The sequence below is a fragment of the Salvelinus fontinalis genome, chromosome 33 (assembly GCF_029448725.1).
Source record: "Salvelinus fontinalis isolate EN_2023a chromosome 33, ASM2944872v1, whole genome shotgun sequence".
Taxonomy (NCBI): Eukaryota; Metazoa; Chordata; class Actinopteri; order Salmoniformes; family Salmonidae; genus Salvelinus; species Salvelinus fontinalis.
In genome coordinates this window covers 44,834,570-44,850,820 of record NC_074697.1, presented here as the reverse complement: position 1 = coordinate 44,850,820, position 16,251 = coordinate 44,834,570, and the positions used below count along the sequence as shown (strand labels likewise).

Genomic DNA, 16,251 nt, shown 5'->3' with positions numbered 1-16,251 from the left:
TAGATGTGAGAAGGAATACAACGTGGCTGCTATGAAACTGAACTGTGTTTACGTGTGATCAGGGGTGTATTCAATCCGCCCATTCTGTTGAAAAACTTTTCTTAAAACAGAAGCAAACGGAACAAAACTGGGATAAACATACCTGAAATTGTCAAATAGAAACTCTCATTTGCAACTGTTGGACTAATGATTACACCCTATATCAGCTAGATGCAGGCAAGAGTGTGTAAGGCAGTATTGAATGTCACCGTCTGTCCTTGTGTCACTGTCTATCACATCAAATTTGTCTTTCGACCTGTGTGCACCTACGTTGTAAACTTTAATTCATAGGCTAGGTCATGATGGTTATAGGGAACATGTGAGTATCATGTAGTAGCCTAAACCTATCGCTGTTACATGTAACTGGGTGAATGGAATATGAATGACAGTCAACTAATATGTTGTAAAACGCTAACGTTACTTTGCTCCATGTCAACTTTAAGGTTTTTACTTTCAAAATGTTTAATAACCGTTTTATATTTTTATTTTTCCCCCTCATACAACTTTTTTCATTCAACTTTTTCACCTTTATCTGGATGCTTTATCTGGACATGGTTCTACAGGATCTCCACCAGCCGAAGCTAAGTAGTAACATTAACATTATGCCATCTAATTGCAGTCGCTGTATTCATAATATACAGGAGAACTATCGCCTTATGGTGACAATAACCGTGCTTCAAGCCCACCTTCAGACGCAATCGTTAGGCAAGAGTAATTTAAGTGTAGGAAAGGATGAAACAGCGTCTGTAGTATAAATCCCCTCACGCAGTCCCTGCAGCCGGACAACTTTCTCATGGCTTCTGGAAGGAAATGCTGTCGGAATGCTCAACTGGTGTCGCTCATTCAGCCGACAGAAACTTTCAACCGGTTCTCCCCATTAAACAACGAGTCGGAGTTAGAGGCTGAGCATTCTCACGTCTCTCCTCCACCCGTTATGGAGTCTGAGCCGCCAAATCCTCCCACCATTAGCTCTGACAAATTGAAAACCCTAGTCATTGGCAACTCCATTACCCGCAGTATTAGACTTAAAACGAATCATCCAGCGATCATACACTGTTTAGCAGGGGGCAGGGCTACCGACGTAAAGGCTACTCTGAAGATGGTGCTGGCTAAGGTTAAAACTGGCAAGTGTAGAGAGTAAAGGGGTATTGTTATCCACGTCGGCACCAACGATGTTAGAATGTAACAGTCAAAGGTCACCAAGTGCAATATAGCTTCAGTGTGTAAATCAAATAGAACAATGTGTCGGCATTGAGTAATTATCTCTGGCCCCTCCCAGTTAGGGGGAGTGAAGAGCTCAAAAGCCGAGTCTCACAACTCAATTGCTGGTTGAAAACAGTTTTCTGCCCCTCCAAAAGACAGAATTTGGAGACAATTGTCCCTCTTACTGGGACTCATCCACAAAAAGCACCAAGCCTGGCCTGCTGAGGAGTGACAGACTCCATCCTAGCTGGAGTGGTGCTCTCATCTTATCTATGAACATAGACAGGGCTCTAACTCCTCTAGCTCCATAATGAGACTGGCTAACAGCCTGCTGCCTGGCCTGCACCCTGTCTGCCAGCTTAGTGGAGTCTGACACTAGCACAGTCAGTGTAGTCAGCTCAGCTATCCCCATTGAGACCGTGTCTGTGCCTCGATCTAGACATGGCGGTGTTCGCCTCAGCAATCTCATTGGAATAAAGACCTCCTCCCGTCCTGTCATTATTGAAAGAGGTTGTGATCTCACATCTCAAAATAGGGCGACTTAATGTTAGATTCCTCACTTCCAAGGCAGTCATAGTAAATTAACTAATCACTGACCATAATCTTGATGTGATTGGCCTTACTGAAAGATGACTCAAGCCTGATGAATTTCCTGTGTTAAATGAGGCCTCTCCTCCTGGTTACACTAATGGCCATATCCCTGCGCATCCCGCAAAGGCAACACGGTGTTGCTAACATTTGACAGCAAATTACATTTCTTTTTTTTAAATAAATGACTGCGTTTTTGTCTTTTTAGCTTCTAGTCATGAAATCTATGCAGCCAACTCAATCACTTTTATAGCTACTGTTTTACAGGCCTCCTGGGCCATATACAGTGTTCCTCACCGAGTTCCCTGAATTCTTATCGGACCTTGTAGTCATGGCAGATAATATTGACATTTTTTATGACTTAATATTCCCATAGAAAAGTCCACAGACCCACTCCAAAAAGGCTTTCGGAGCCATCATTTGTCCAACATGTCTCCGGACCAACTCATTGCCACTGTCATACCCTTGATCTAGTTTTGTCCCGTGGAATAAATATGGTGGATTTAAATGTTTTTCCTCAATCCTAGACTATCAAACCGCCATCTTATTACGTTTGCAATCGCAACAAATAATCTGCTCAAACCCCAACCAAGGATCCTAAAAAGTCGTGCTATAAATTCTTGGACAACCCAAAGATTCCTAGATGCCCTTCCAGACTCCCCCCACCTACCCAAGGATGTCGGGGGTACAAAAATCATTTAGCCACCTAACTGAGGATGTCAATTTAATCTTGAATATTAGCCTAGCGGCAGTCGCAACCCTAAGAACAGTTGTCACAAGAAATTTGGTCCCTGGTACACAGAAAATACCAGAGCCCTGGAGCAAGCTTCCAGAAAATTGGAACGGAAATGGCGCTCCACCAAACTGGAAGTCTTCCAACTACCTTAGAAAGACAGTACCATGCATTATCGAACAGCCCTCATTGCTGCTCCATCATCCTATTTTTTTGACCTAATTGAGGAGAATAAGAACAATCCAAAATACATTTTTGATACTGTTGCAAAGCTAACTAGAAAGCAGCATTTCCAAGTGAGGATTCACTTCAGCAGTGATGAATTCATGAACTTCTTTGATGAAAAGATCATGATCATTAGAAAGCAAATTACAGACAACTCTTTGAATCTACGTATTTCTCCAAAATTCAGTTGTCCTGAGTCTGCACAGAACTGCCAGGACCTAGGATCAATGGAGACACAAGTTTTTAAATCCTGTATCTCTTGACATATTCATGAAAATAGTCATGCTTCTAAACTGTCAAGCTGCGTACTGGACACTACTTCCTTTACTTAGCCCTCCTACGTTGAACATAAATGGCTCCCTATCCACCGGACGTGTACTAAAATCACTAAAAATGACAGTAATAAAACCTCTTGAGAAAGCCAAACCTTGACGCAGAAAATGTAAAAAACTAAATTGGCCTATATCGAATCTCTCGTTCCTCCCAAATTTTAGAAAAAGCTTTTGCGCAGCAACACACTGCCTTCCTGGAGAAAAATCATGTACAGTATATGAAACGCTTCAGTCTGATTTTAAACCCCATCATAGCATTGAGACCGTACCGAAAGTGGTAAATTACTTTTTAATGGTGTCAGACCAAGACTCTGCATCTGTCCTCGTGCTACTAGACCACATTCTTTTGGAGAGATTGGAAACCCTAATTGGTCTACACGGACAAGTTCTTGCCTGGTTTAGATCTTATCTGTCGGAAAGATAGAATTTTGTCTCTGCGGATGATTTGTCCGCTGACAAATCATTTGTAAGTTTCGGCGCTCCTCAACGTTCCGTTTTAGGATCACTATTGTTTTCACTATATATTCTACCTCTTGGTGATGTCATTCGGAAAAACAATGTCAACTTTCACTGCTATGCAAACAACACACAGCTGTACATTTTGATGACACGGTGAAGCCCCAAAATTGCCTACCCTGGAAGCCTGTGTTTCAGACATAAGGAAGTGGATGGCAGAAAATGGATTTACTTTTAAACTCTGACAAAACAGAGATGCTAGTTCTACTGTAGTTCCCAAGAAACAAAGAGATCTGCTGTTGGATCTTACAATTCATCTTGATGGTTGTACAATCATCTCAAATAAAACTGTGAAGGACCTTGGCGTTACTCTGGACCCTGATCTCTCTTCTGACCAACATTAAAAATAATATTTCATGGACAGCTTTTTTTCCATCTTTGTAACATTGCAAAAATCTGAAACCTTTTGTCGTAAAAATGATACAGAAAAGCTAATCCATGCTTTTGTCACTTCTAGATTAGATTACCGCAATGCTCTACTCTCCGGCTACCCGGATAAAGCACTAAATAAACTTCAGTTAGTGCGAAACACTGCTGCTAGAATCTTGACTAGAAATTGATCATATTACTCCAGTGCTAGCCTCTACACTGGCTTCTTGTTAAGGCTAGGGCTGATTTTCAGATTTTACTGCTAACCTACAAAGCATTACATGGGCTTGCTCCTAACTATCTCTCCGATTTGGTCCTGCTGTACATACCTACACATACGCTATGGCCACAAGATGCAAGCCTCCTTATTGTCCCTCGGTCTCGACCTTTAAGCCTTTACTGAAGACTCATCTCTTCACTAAGTTCCTATGATTGAGTATTGTATTGCCCAGGGGTGCAAAGTTGAACGACAAGGCACTGGTACGGCGAACCGCCCTTGCTGTCTCTGCCTGGCTGGCTCCCCTCTCTCCACTGGGATTCTCTGCCTCTGACCCTATTACGGGGGCTGAGTCACTGGCTTACTAGTGCTCTTCCATGCCGTCCCTAGGAGGGGTGCGTCACTTGAGTGGGTTGAGTCACAGACTTGATCTTCCTGTCCGGTTTTGCGCCTCCTCCGGCTCGTGCGGTGGAGGAGATCTTCGTGGGCTATACTCAGCCTTGTCTCAGGGTAGTAAGTTGGTGGTCTGTTGATATCCCTCTAGTGGTGTGGGGGCTGTGCTTTGGCAAAGTGTGTAGGGTTATATCCTGCCTGGTTGGCCCTGTCCGGGGGTATCGTCAGACGGGGCAACAGTGCCCCCCCCCCCCCCCAAGTCTCAGCCTCCAGTATCTATGCTGCAATAGTCTATGTGCTGGGGGGCTAGGGTCAGTCTGTTAAATCTGGTGTAATTCTCCTGTCTTATCTGGTGTCCTGTGTGCATTTAAGTATGCTCCCTCTAATTCTCAGTCATCAGGACTACCTGCCCTGATGACTCCTGGCTGTCCCCAGTTTACTTGGTCATGCTGCTGCTCCAGTTTCAACTGCTCTACCAGCGGCTATGGAACCCTGAACTGTTCACTGGACATGTTACCTTGTCCCGGACCTGCTGTTTTTGACTCTCTCTCTACTGCACCTGCTGTCCCGACCTCTGAATGACCATGCTGGTCATCTATGCACTGAACATCTTGAAGAATAATCTGGCCTTAATGGCCATGTACCATCCCCACCCGGCACAGCCAGAAGAGGACTGGTCATCCCCCAGAGCCTGGTTCCTCTCTAGGTTTCTTCCTAGGTTCCTACCTTCCTAGACAGTTTTTCCTAGCCACCGTGCTTCTACATCTGCATTGCTTGCTGTTTGGGGTTTTAGGCTGGGTTTCTGTATAGCACTTTGTGACATCAGCTGATGTAAAAAGGGCTTTATAAATATATTTGATTGAATTGAAGTGGTAGGGTCTAGGGACTAGTTTGGAAATCAGCCCTAAACCCTGGTGCTCAGAGCACAGCAATCAGATTTAGCCTTCCGCCAGAAAATGCGAGTTTGAACTATTTTTAAATTAGTGGACAGTGCATTAGCCAAAACAGTAACAGCTTAAGTTAATGTTTGAGTTGACAAGATTTAAATGTGTTGTTTGTAAACAGAGTATAATGCCTACTTACATGCTTCATTACCATCATCCCGCTCTTCACTCTCTGGTGTGTTGGATCTAAATTGGTACTTGTCAAGAAACACTGTGGAGCCAATTGGAACTGCAGTGATAGTCATCAGTTAATGCATCACGGATGCTGTCGTTCGATCCAGATCCAAACTCCAAACTTCTCCCATTCAGGTGTATGGCCCTTGATCTTCTTTCCAAGTGTAGCATCCTTGGGCTTTCTGCCCTTGGTCTTTTGAGGGGTCCGCACATTCTGTAATCTCTTCATCAGTAGTCTGGAGACAGTTTCCTGTTAGGACACATATGTAATGTCTCCATTTAAAGGGCTACTTTGGGATTTTGGCAATGAGGCCCTTTATCTACATCCCCAGAGTCAAATGAACTTGTGGATAATATAATAGTATCCAATAGTTAATCTAACTCAGGGGAAGTAGATAAAGGGCCTCATTGCCAAAATTCCTAAGTATCCCTTTAAATGCACATGACAACAATGCAGAGATTACTGCTGTTAATTACTGAATAGCAAAAGCCACAATGGTTAGACTAAAAGGAAGTGAACAAGATGATCACTCACCCATTCATATTTACAATGCACCGAATTGTCCAGCAGCATAGGGTAATATTCTACCAGTCGTTTGGCCATTGCATTTACTTCACGCTTCAATGGATACTTTAAGTCCTCCATTGTGACTCGCATTATGGATATCATGTTGGTCATCGTGTCATGGAGTAGTCGACGGCGAAGTTCTTTCGAGAGTGTGTAATCTTGCTTTTGCCCAACGAGCTGCTTTTTAAAGTAATATATTCTGGCTTGTTTTAACTCGCTGTCTGTGTAGATGACATATTCTGGGCTGGGTAACTTCATGATTTTGGAGGGACTCCTTTCGTGATCACTGAGCCTGGATGCAAAACGGAACCTGGGCTTGGAGGCACTGGGGTTACTGCCATTTGCTCTGGTGAAGGTATTTGGGTTACTGGATCAGGGACTACTGGAGTCACTGCCATTAGTTCTGTAGGTGCTGGGATTACTGGACCCGAGAGTGCTGGGGTCACAGGGTCTGGTACTGGAGGTGCCTGCCTTGTGCACGAGGTGTCCAATTTAGACACATGCATCAGATAGACATGGCTTTCTAGGCAATAAATGCCCATTCTACTTTGTTCGCAATTAAAAATATACACATTTAAGAGCTGCAAACATTTACACCAATATTAAGTGTACTAGCTGGTGTAAATTGAAATCCTACCTCATGATCCTGATGAGCAACTTGCCATATGGCTTTAATCCTTACGAAACATTCTGGACCCAGTAAGAGATCCCTGATATCAAAGGAGAAGCTAAGACTGGGCAAAAGGCATGCGGGGTGAAAGGTAGTGGCCTTACCATCAAAGACATATCCTTTCATTACATACATACATACCTTTAGTGAAAAGGTTGGCACAGTTAGTGTCACCCGAAAATACTAGCCAAGATTGAAGATGGACCTCAGAAATGCACGTATGGACTCTTATATGACATTGTAGATGGGGACCTTATAAGATCACATCCATTGTTTTCATGAAACCCACTGCTTTACAGATTTTTATATACACAGACAAAATTTAGCTGTGTAATCCTTTAGGCTCCCATGCCTCAAAGAACAAATTACTCATGGTTTATTATGTTGGGAAATATCAACCATAAATACAGATCCAAGCTGTCTGCTATCCAACTTGTTGCTATAGCAACATCACATGACCTTTCTCAGTGTGGGGTTGATGCGATATTGAAAGACATCAAGAGGACTTGCTTCTATTGTACAATGGAGTTCAAATTCAAACTTCCAATGGGGAGAGAGAAATATATCGTGCATTGGTTTCTCTCCGCTGAGACACTTTAGCCCAACATGAGCTGTGGGGATTTAAAGAGGGGGTGGGGTTTAACAAATGTAGACAATGTGAATGTACTTTGACATTGATTGAGATGGTTCATATTATCCTGTTATTAGTCAACTGTATCAGATTTGAAATGTCTTATTGAGCAATATAACTACGTGAATTTAACTACGTGAAAAGCTTTTCCCTGAAAACAATATTACATCAAAGCAACATTATTTGATTCATGTTCCATCTCAGATTAAATTATTGGTTCCAATGGTCAAAATACAGTGCATTCGGAAAGTATTCAGACCCCTTCCCTTTTTCCACGTTACAGACTTCCTAAAATATATATATTTTTTTTACATACAATATCCTATGATGACAAAGTGAAAACAAGTTTTAGAATATATATATATATATATATATTTTTACAAATAAAGAACAGAAGTATTACATAAGTATTCAGACCATTTGCTATGAGATTCGAAATTGAGCTCAGGTGCATCCTGTTTCCATTGATCATCCGTGAGATGTTTCCACAACTTGATTGGAGTCCACCTGTGGTAAATGATTTGGAAAGGCCCACACCTGTCTATATAAGGTCCCACAGTTGACAGTGCATGTCAGAGCAAAAACCAAGCCATGAGGTCGAAGGAATTGTCCGTATCACTCTGAGACAGGCTTGTGTCGAGGCACTGATCTGGGGAATTGTACCAGAAATGTTCAGCAGCATTGAAGGTCCCCAAGAACACAGTGGCCTCCGTCATTCTTAAATGGAAGAAGTTTGGAACTACCAAGACTCTTCCTAGAGCTGTCCGCCCCGCCAAACTGAGCAATTGGGGGAGAAGGGAGGTCACCAAGAGCTCCAGAGTTCCTCTATGGACATGGGAGAATCTTCCAGAAGGACAACCATCTCTGCAGCACTCCACCAATCAGTGCTTTATGGTAAAATGGCCAGAGGGAAGCCACTCCTCAGTAAAATGCACGACAGCCTGTTTGGATTTTGGCCAAAGCCACCTGAAGGACCCTCATACCATGAGAAACAAGATTCTCTGGTCTGATGAAACCAAGATTGAACTTTTTGGCCTGAATGCCAAATGTCACGTCTGGAGGAAACCTGGCACCATCCCAACGTGAAGCATGATGTTGGCAGCATCATGCTGTGGGGATGTTTTTCAGCGGCAGGGACTGGGAGACTAGTCAGGATTGGGGGAAAGATTAACTGAGCAAAGTACAAAGAGATCTTTCGTGAAAACCTGCTCAGGACCCCAGACTGGGGCGCAGGTTTATCTTCCAACAGAGCAACAACAAAAAACTGTTTTTGCTTTGTCATTATGGGGTATTGTGTGTTGTTTGATAAGGGCAAGAAAACAATTTAATCAATTTTAGAATAAGGCTATAACATAACAAAATGTGGAAAAAGTGAAGGGGTCTGAATACTTTCCAAATGCACTGTATGTGTATGACGGTCCTCAAAGCTGAATTTCAGAAATGTATGAAAGTCTCTGATAAAACATAATCAAGTGTTTGAATGTTGTCAGAATGCTAGACGGGTCACACTACCCTATTTTTTTCCCAATGAGCGGGAGTTGGGACCAATGTCAGAGGTGAAGAATATGCAATATCTGCAAGCAGAAGTGAGGGATTTCCTTGGGTCTGGTTCTTAACAAACAAGAGAAACAATCCTGATTTAATATCATCAAAATTGATGGCATTACATGATGACTTGTTGATTGCCTAGTTGTGCTAGTTTCACATTAAATACCTAGAATTAGATCTAATATCTAAATTAGACAACTCAAGACCAATTTTCTTAAAACAAGCTGAATAATCTAACACATACAGTGCTTGGTAAAATGACTTACAGTATCTTATTGGGGGGGGGATTTGATTTATTGCCTTAATGCAAGATTTATTTACTTCCTAGGATAAAAAAATGTGCAGTACATACGAGTTTATCATCAAGTTAGACTAAACATCACATCAAAAATGTTGAGTAAGGTAAGTCACAGCAAGTGTCTGAACATTTTCCATTCAACAACATCCAATAATTCAGCACCTCTGACGAATGTGGCGTCTGTAAATCTCTATTGTACAGATTCATGACTAGATTAGACAATTTTCCTCTTCTCACAACAGCATTATATTTCTTGCCTGATAAGAGGCACACCCAATGACGGTACATTGGTCTATGGTGAATGGGATATCTTAAGAAAAGTCTAATTGCTGCCAGTCACGTTGCACAGTGAGATTTGGGCTATTAGGCAATCAAATATCATGCAATGAATCAGCTTTTAAACACCTAAATGAAGAACTGCAGAGAAACAATGATTAGATGTAGAGACACTAGACTAGAGCGTTTACGGTTTCTGGGAGGGCAGGTTCATTTTTCTGAGGGAGTGTGCTACCTTTCTGATCATTTGTGGGGCAAACCTCAACAGTCCCTCATCCCTGACTAAGTCTCTGCTCTTCAGCTTGGCGTTCTTCCGCCGGCGGATATGATATAGGCTGCTGAGATGGGAAGACACCTCTACTGTCCGGCTGTTCTGCCTCTTCACGCCATGCACTGAGATCTCAAACACAGTCCTGGGGTTGATGATCAGCTTCCCCGTTTTGTAGTGGGATTTGAGAATGGGTTCTCGCAGGACATGCAGAAGGAAGTTAACGCCAGGGATGGTGGCCCACTCTGACAAGTTGAATCTGCTGCTTTCGTCAGTCTCCTCGATTGGGAAAACATTGTTTTCGAAGTAGAAGTTGGCCTTGTTGCCGTATTTGATCTCCAGAGTGCTCAGGAGCTCCCCCCAGGTGTTGTTGTCCACGGGGAGGATGATCTCATCAGGGTCATGGAGGAGGAGATACTTGGTCTGGTACATGTTCCTGTACAGACAGTCGTTGAGCGCAGGGATCTGGCCATAGTAGTGCAGGTCACCGGGCGACTTGCTGGCAAGCCAGCTGGAGGACACCTTGATGTGGGTGTCAATTGGCCAGGGAACTACTTCCACCAGACCAACTTCGTCTTCATAGTAATGCAGTACCTCCTCCATGTCACGGCTGCAGTTGGTCTTATAGACCACCACCCTCTGGGCCCCCAGCAGGCGATACATCTCCATGGCCTGCACAAACTGCAGCACGTTGTTGTACCCCCCGAACATGGTAGAGAGGCACACAGTGAAGTTGGCAGGAAAGCTGGACTCCCTTGGTACCCTATTCAAGATTGGGACAAAGGTGACGTGCTCAGGATCAAAGTCCTCAGACACCAAGCCAGCGTGTGTGGGCTCACAGTCCTCCGGGATGTCACACAGGAAGTCCCCCGTGCCATAAGGGAACCCGAAGTGGGAATTGTGGATAGTCCGCTTGGCCAAAGAGGTGAACAGACGGTCTTGGCAGCATAGTAAGCAGTGATGGATGGTCTTTTCTGGTCGCCACACGATGGAGATGAGACGAAGGCTCATGTTATGGGTGCGGTGCTCGAAGAAAGCATTCAGCACAAATGTTTTGGAACCTTGGATCGGGATGAAGCGGTCAGTGCTCAAATTTGGAAAGCAGGTGTCCATTGCCCAGTCTTTCCTCCGAAACAATTGCTCTACAGACCATTCCTGAGTAATAAAAAGCATATATCCCATGGTGAACAGAGTCAAACCCAGAAATATCTTCATCAAATTCTTCTTTGTCATGGTTATGGAGGGGCTGATGAGGGTCTCTCTGAAGAAAGCTGCAGAACACAAATAGCAATACCATCTTTCAGTTTTCCTGTACAATAAACACAAATAGAAATATTTTGATGTCAAGGGTCAGAAAGCAGTGTGCAAACATTCACAAGGCCGCAGGGCCAGACGGATTACCAGGACGTGTACTCCGTGCATGCGCTGACCAACTGGCAAGTGTCTTCACTGACATTTTCAACCTCTCCCTGTCCGAGTCTGTAATACCAACATGTTTTAAGCAGACCACCATAGTGCCTGTGCCCAAGAACACTAGGGTAACCTGTCTAAATGACTACCGACCTGTAGCACTCACACCTGTAGCCATGAAGTGTTTTGAAAGGCTGGTCATGGCTCACATCAACACCATTATCCCAGAAACCCTAGACCCACTCCAATTTGCATACTGCCACAACAGATCCACAGATGATGCAATCTCTATTGCACTCCACACCTGCCCATTCCCACCTGGACAAAAGGAACACCTATGTGAGAATGCTATTCATTGACTACAGCTCAGCGTTCAACACCATAGTGCCCTCAAAGCTCATCAATAGGTAACAACATCCGCCATGCCGATCCTCAACACAGGGGCCCATCAGGGGTGCGTGTTCAGTCCCCTCCTGTACTGCCTCTTCACTCATGACTGCACGGCCAGGCTCCAACACCATCATTAAGTTTGCCGGTGACGCAACAGTTGTAGGCCTGATCACTGACAACGACGAGACACCCTATAGGGAGGAGGTCAGAGACCTGGCCGTGTGGTGCCAGGACAACAACCTCTCCCTCAACGTGATCAAGAAAAAGGAGATGATTGTGGACGACAGGAAAGAGTTCCAAGCACACCCCCATTCTCATCGAAGGGGCTGCAGTGGAGCAGGTTGAGAGCTTCAAGTTCCTTGGTGTCCACATCACCAACAAACTAACATGGCCCAAGCACACCAAGACAGTCGTGAAGAGGGCACGACAAAACCTATTCCCCCTCAGGAGACTGAAAAGATTTGGCATGGGTCCTCAGATCCTCAAAAGGTTCTACAGCTGCACCTTCGAGAGCATCCTGACTGGTTGCATCACTGCCTGGTATGGCAACTGCTCGGCCTCCGACCGCAAGGCACTACAGAGGGTAGTGCGAACGGCCCAGTACATCACTGGGGCCAAGCTCCCTGCCATCCAGGACCTCTATACCAGGCGGTGTCAGAAGAAGGCCCTAAAATTTGACAAAGACTCCAGCCACCCTAGTATTAGACTGTTCTCTCTGCTACCGCATGGCAAGAGGTACCGGAGCGCCAAGTCTAGGTCCAAGAGGCTTCTAAGCAGCTTCTACCCCCAAGCCATAAGACTCCTGAACACCTAATCAAATGGCTACCCAGACTATTTGCATTGCACCGCTGCTACTCTCTGTCGTCATCATCTATGCATTATCACTTTAATGACTCTACCTATATGTACATATTACCTCCTTTACTGGTACCCCCCTGTATATAGTCTCGCTATTGTTATTTTACTGCTGCTTTTTAATTACTTGTTACTTTTATTTCTTATTCTTATCCGTATTTTTTAAATTGTTGGTTAGGGGCTCGTAAGTAAGCATTTCACTGTACTGTTGTATTTGGTGCATGTGACTAATAAAATTGGATTTGAATTCCACTAATGGTCTGTACGAAGTCAAACGTAGCAGCTGCTCATACATTTTTGGAGCAAAAGGAATGGTTAAAAAAAGTTAGGCCTGCGTCCATAGAGACACAAACCAGCTCTACTGGTAGTACTGCTACTACCAGCAGTACTACACCCGCACCTGTCGACAACACAAGTTGTTCTGCTTCCACGAGCACATCCAATGCTAGCATCAGTCATTTTACATTTGTTGTTAGCCCAGCTAGCATGGTCACTGACAGTTGTGAATCTGATGCAGCCGAAGAGCTACTGCCCCCTTACCTGGGAAAAGACCTTACAACAGACAGGGACGTTGGACTATCGAAGAGGTGCAAATATGATAACTACATTGACTTGGGGTTCACTTCTTTTTGGGAGTAGTGCCTTTCCTCAGCCACAGTGTGTTATATGTGCAAAAGTATCTCACAACTCTATGAAACCTTCACTCTTGCGCAGACATTTATGAGCGAGAATTTAAGACGACTTTTGAGTAGTAAGACATGTATAAAAGCAACAGATACCATTAATAAGAAGGAGCTAGAAGCGTCTTATATGGTGAGCTACCGAGTGGCTTGGACATGCCCCATACTATTGTGGACTTAATTCTTCCTGCTGCCGCGGATATGGCTGGGACAATGCTGGGGGAAAAGGCCCAAAAACTATACAGACAATGCCTTCAAACAACACTGTTTCACAACGCATCAGTGACATGGCAGGAGATGTTTTTAAACAATTACTGCTTCGCAATACAAGCCAGTGAATTCTATGCGTTACAGTTGGATGAGTCAACAGACGTGGCGAGCCTGGCACAGCTCCTGGTATATGAGCTGGAAGACATCCTCTTCTGCAAACCAGGACAGGAGAGGATATTTTCAAGTACTGGACAGCTTTGTGACATCAAATGGAATTTGGCAGTCAAGATGTGCCGGAATCTGCACTGATGGTGCAAAAGCCATGACACGGAGACATAGTGGAGTGGTAACGCGTGTGCAAGCAGTTGCTCCCGACGCCACTTGGGTACACTGCAGCATCCACCGAGAGGCTCTTGCTGCCTAAGGAATGCCTGACAGCTTGAAAGACATTTTGGACACTACAGTGAAAATGGTTAACTTTGTTAAAGCAAAGCCCCTGAACTTGTGTATTTTCTGCACTATGCAATGATATGGGCAGCGACCATGTAACGCTTTTACAACATACAGAAATGCGCTGGTTATCAAAGGGCAAAGTACTGACACGTTTTCTTTACTGACCATCATTTTCACTTGTCTGATCGCTTGCATGATGACAAGTCTAGGATTATAGGGACCCTCCGCAACTATATTCAATGTGTGGGACAAAATTGAGGCTATGATTAAGAAGTTGGAGCTCTTCTCTGTCTGCATTAACAAGAACAACACACAGGTCATTCCACCATTGTATGATTTTTTTGTGTTCAAATGAACTCAAGCTTACGGACAATGTCAAAAGTGATATAGCAAAGCACCTGAGTGAGTTGGGTGCGCAATTACGCAGGTACTTTCCCGAAAAGGATGACACAAACAACTGGATTTGTTATCCCTTTCATGCCCTGCCTCCAGTCCACTGACCGATATCTTAACAAGAGAGCATCATCAAAATTGCAACAAGCGGTTCTGTGAAAATTGAATTTAATCAGAAGCCACTGCCAGATTTCTGGATTGGGCTGGGCGCAGAGTATCCTGCCTTGGCAAATCCGCTGTTAAGACACTGATGCCCTTTGCAACAAAGTACCTATGTGAGAGTGGATTCTTGGCCCTCACTAGCATGAAAACTAAATACAGGCACAGACTGTGTGTGGAAAATGATATAAGACAGACTCTCCAATACATCCCAACATTGCAAAGTTATGTGCATCCTTTCACGCACACCCTTCTCATTAACCTGTGGTGAGTCATTCATAATTTTCAATGAACAAATAAAGTTGTATATGTAAAATGGCTAAATTAAGAGCAACATTACATTACATTTAAGTCATTTAGCAGACGCTCTTATCCAGAGCGCCTTATTGATTATTATTATTTGTGCACTGGTCGTATAAGAGCTCTGTGTCACTTCCCACGAGCCGGGTTGTGACAAACTCACACCCATTCTTATGTTTAATAAATGTATCGTATAAGTGTGTGTGGCAGGCTTACAATGATGTCAAAAAAATACATTTGAGAGTGCGCTGACCCTGGTGCTAGAGGGGGTACGCAGCTGGAGGTTGAATGTTTGAGGGGGTACGGGACTATAAAACATTTGGGAACCACTGAGCTAGAGCAAGATAAACTAAAATCAAACGAGGGAACAGCTTGTAGTTGGCCATCAAAATTGCACTAATAGATAATGACATCTGATTGGGAACTTGCCTGCTCGCCAATTTGATTGATGCCAAATACATTTCATTGACAAATAAGACATGCCAACAACAGTCGTTCAAATTCAGCATAGCTAACTAGCTAGCAAAGTGATTCACATGTCTTCCTAGCTAACCAAATGATAAGGCACAGTAATGAACCATGGTAGTTTGAGATTCGACAGACATTCAGACATTCAGCTCACGAAGGATTTGTGCCACATACCTCAAATTAGGCTCGTTATGGCGGTAAAAAAGTGTACAACGTTGCACAGTTCTTATTTTTCCGATTCCAACCCGTTTCATAATTAGATGGTAATTTAAAGGCAGCCTGATGCACAGTCAACGTAACTAGTTAGGGATCATCAACAAACTGCATAATCACAATATTCAAATTTAAAATGTGACTTAGCAACCTCATTTCAACGGTCCATTATTCCTGACACAGAGAGCCAAGTTGAACTTATATCACTTAAAATTCAATAGCTACTTGACCTAGACACCTCAAACCAACTTTGGAATATTTTTTTTATTTTTAATTAACCTTTATTTAACAAGGCAAGCTAGTTAAGAACAAATTCTTATTTTACGGCCTACCCCGGCCAAACCTGGACGATGCTGGGCCAATTGTGCTCTGCCCTATGGGACTCCCAATCAAGGCCGGATGTGATGCAGCCTATTCACTGGGTAGGTACACACATCACACACCCTTTGGTTTTCTGAGAAATGGTTAAATGTTCTTTTATCTTACTTTATTAGTGACATTTTGTACTTTAGAATTTTAATAAATCTTTGATCACATGACCTAGGCACCTTAAACAACTTCTTGACACAAGGGGGGCGCCATTTCGACTTTGTAAAAATGAGTTTCCAAATTAAACTGCCTCGTACTCAATTCTTGCTCGTACAATATGCATATTATTATTACTATTTGATAGAAAACACTCTCTAATTTCTAAAATCATTTGAATTATTTCTCTGAGTGAAACAGAA

General features: G+C 43.5%; 1 protein-coding gene across 1 annotated transcript; it reads right to left on the bottom strand.

Annotated features, from left to right (window-relative positions):
• Nucleotides 1-9,422: 9,422 nt before the first annotated feature.
• Nucleotides 9,423-15,617, bottom strand: LOC129831554 (uncharacterized). Its single transcript, XM_055894917.1, has 2 exons — nucleotides 15,485-15,617; nucleotides 9,423-11,263 (listed from the first exon to the last, which is right to left on the bottom strand). The coding sequence occupies exon 2, from the start codon at nucleotides 11,223-11,225 to the stop codon at nucleotides 9,912-9,914; it is 1,314 nt and encodes a 437-aa protein (XP_055750892.1). The 5' UTR covers nucleotides 11,226-11,263; nucleotides 15,485-15,617; the 3' UTR covers nucleotides 9,423-9,911.
• Between the last annotated feature and the right edge of the window lie 634 nt (nucleotides 15,618-16,251).

What these genes read in the sequence shown, in the direction of transcription:
- LOC129831554 (XM_055894917.1), bottom strand. Translation starts at nt 11,225, where the DNA reads ATGACAAAGAAGAATTTGATGAAGATATTTCTGGGTTTGACTCTGTTC.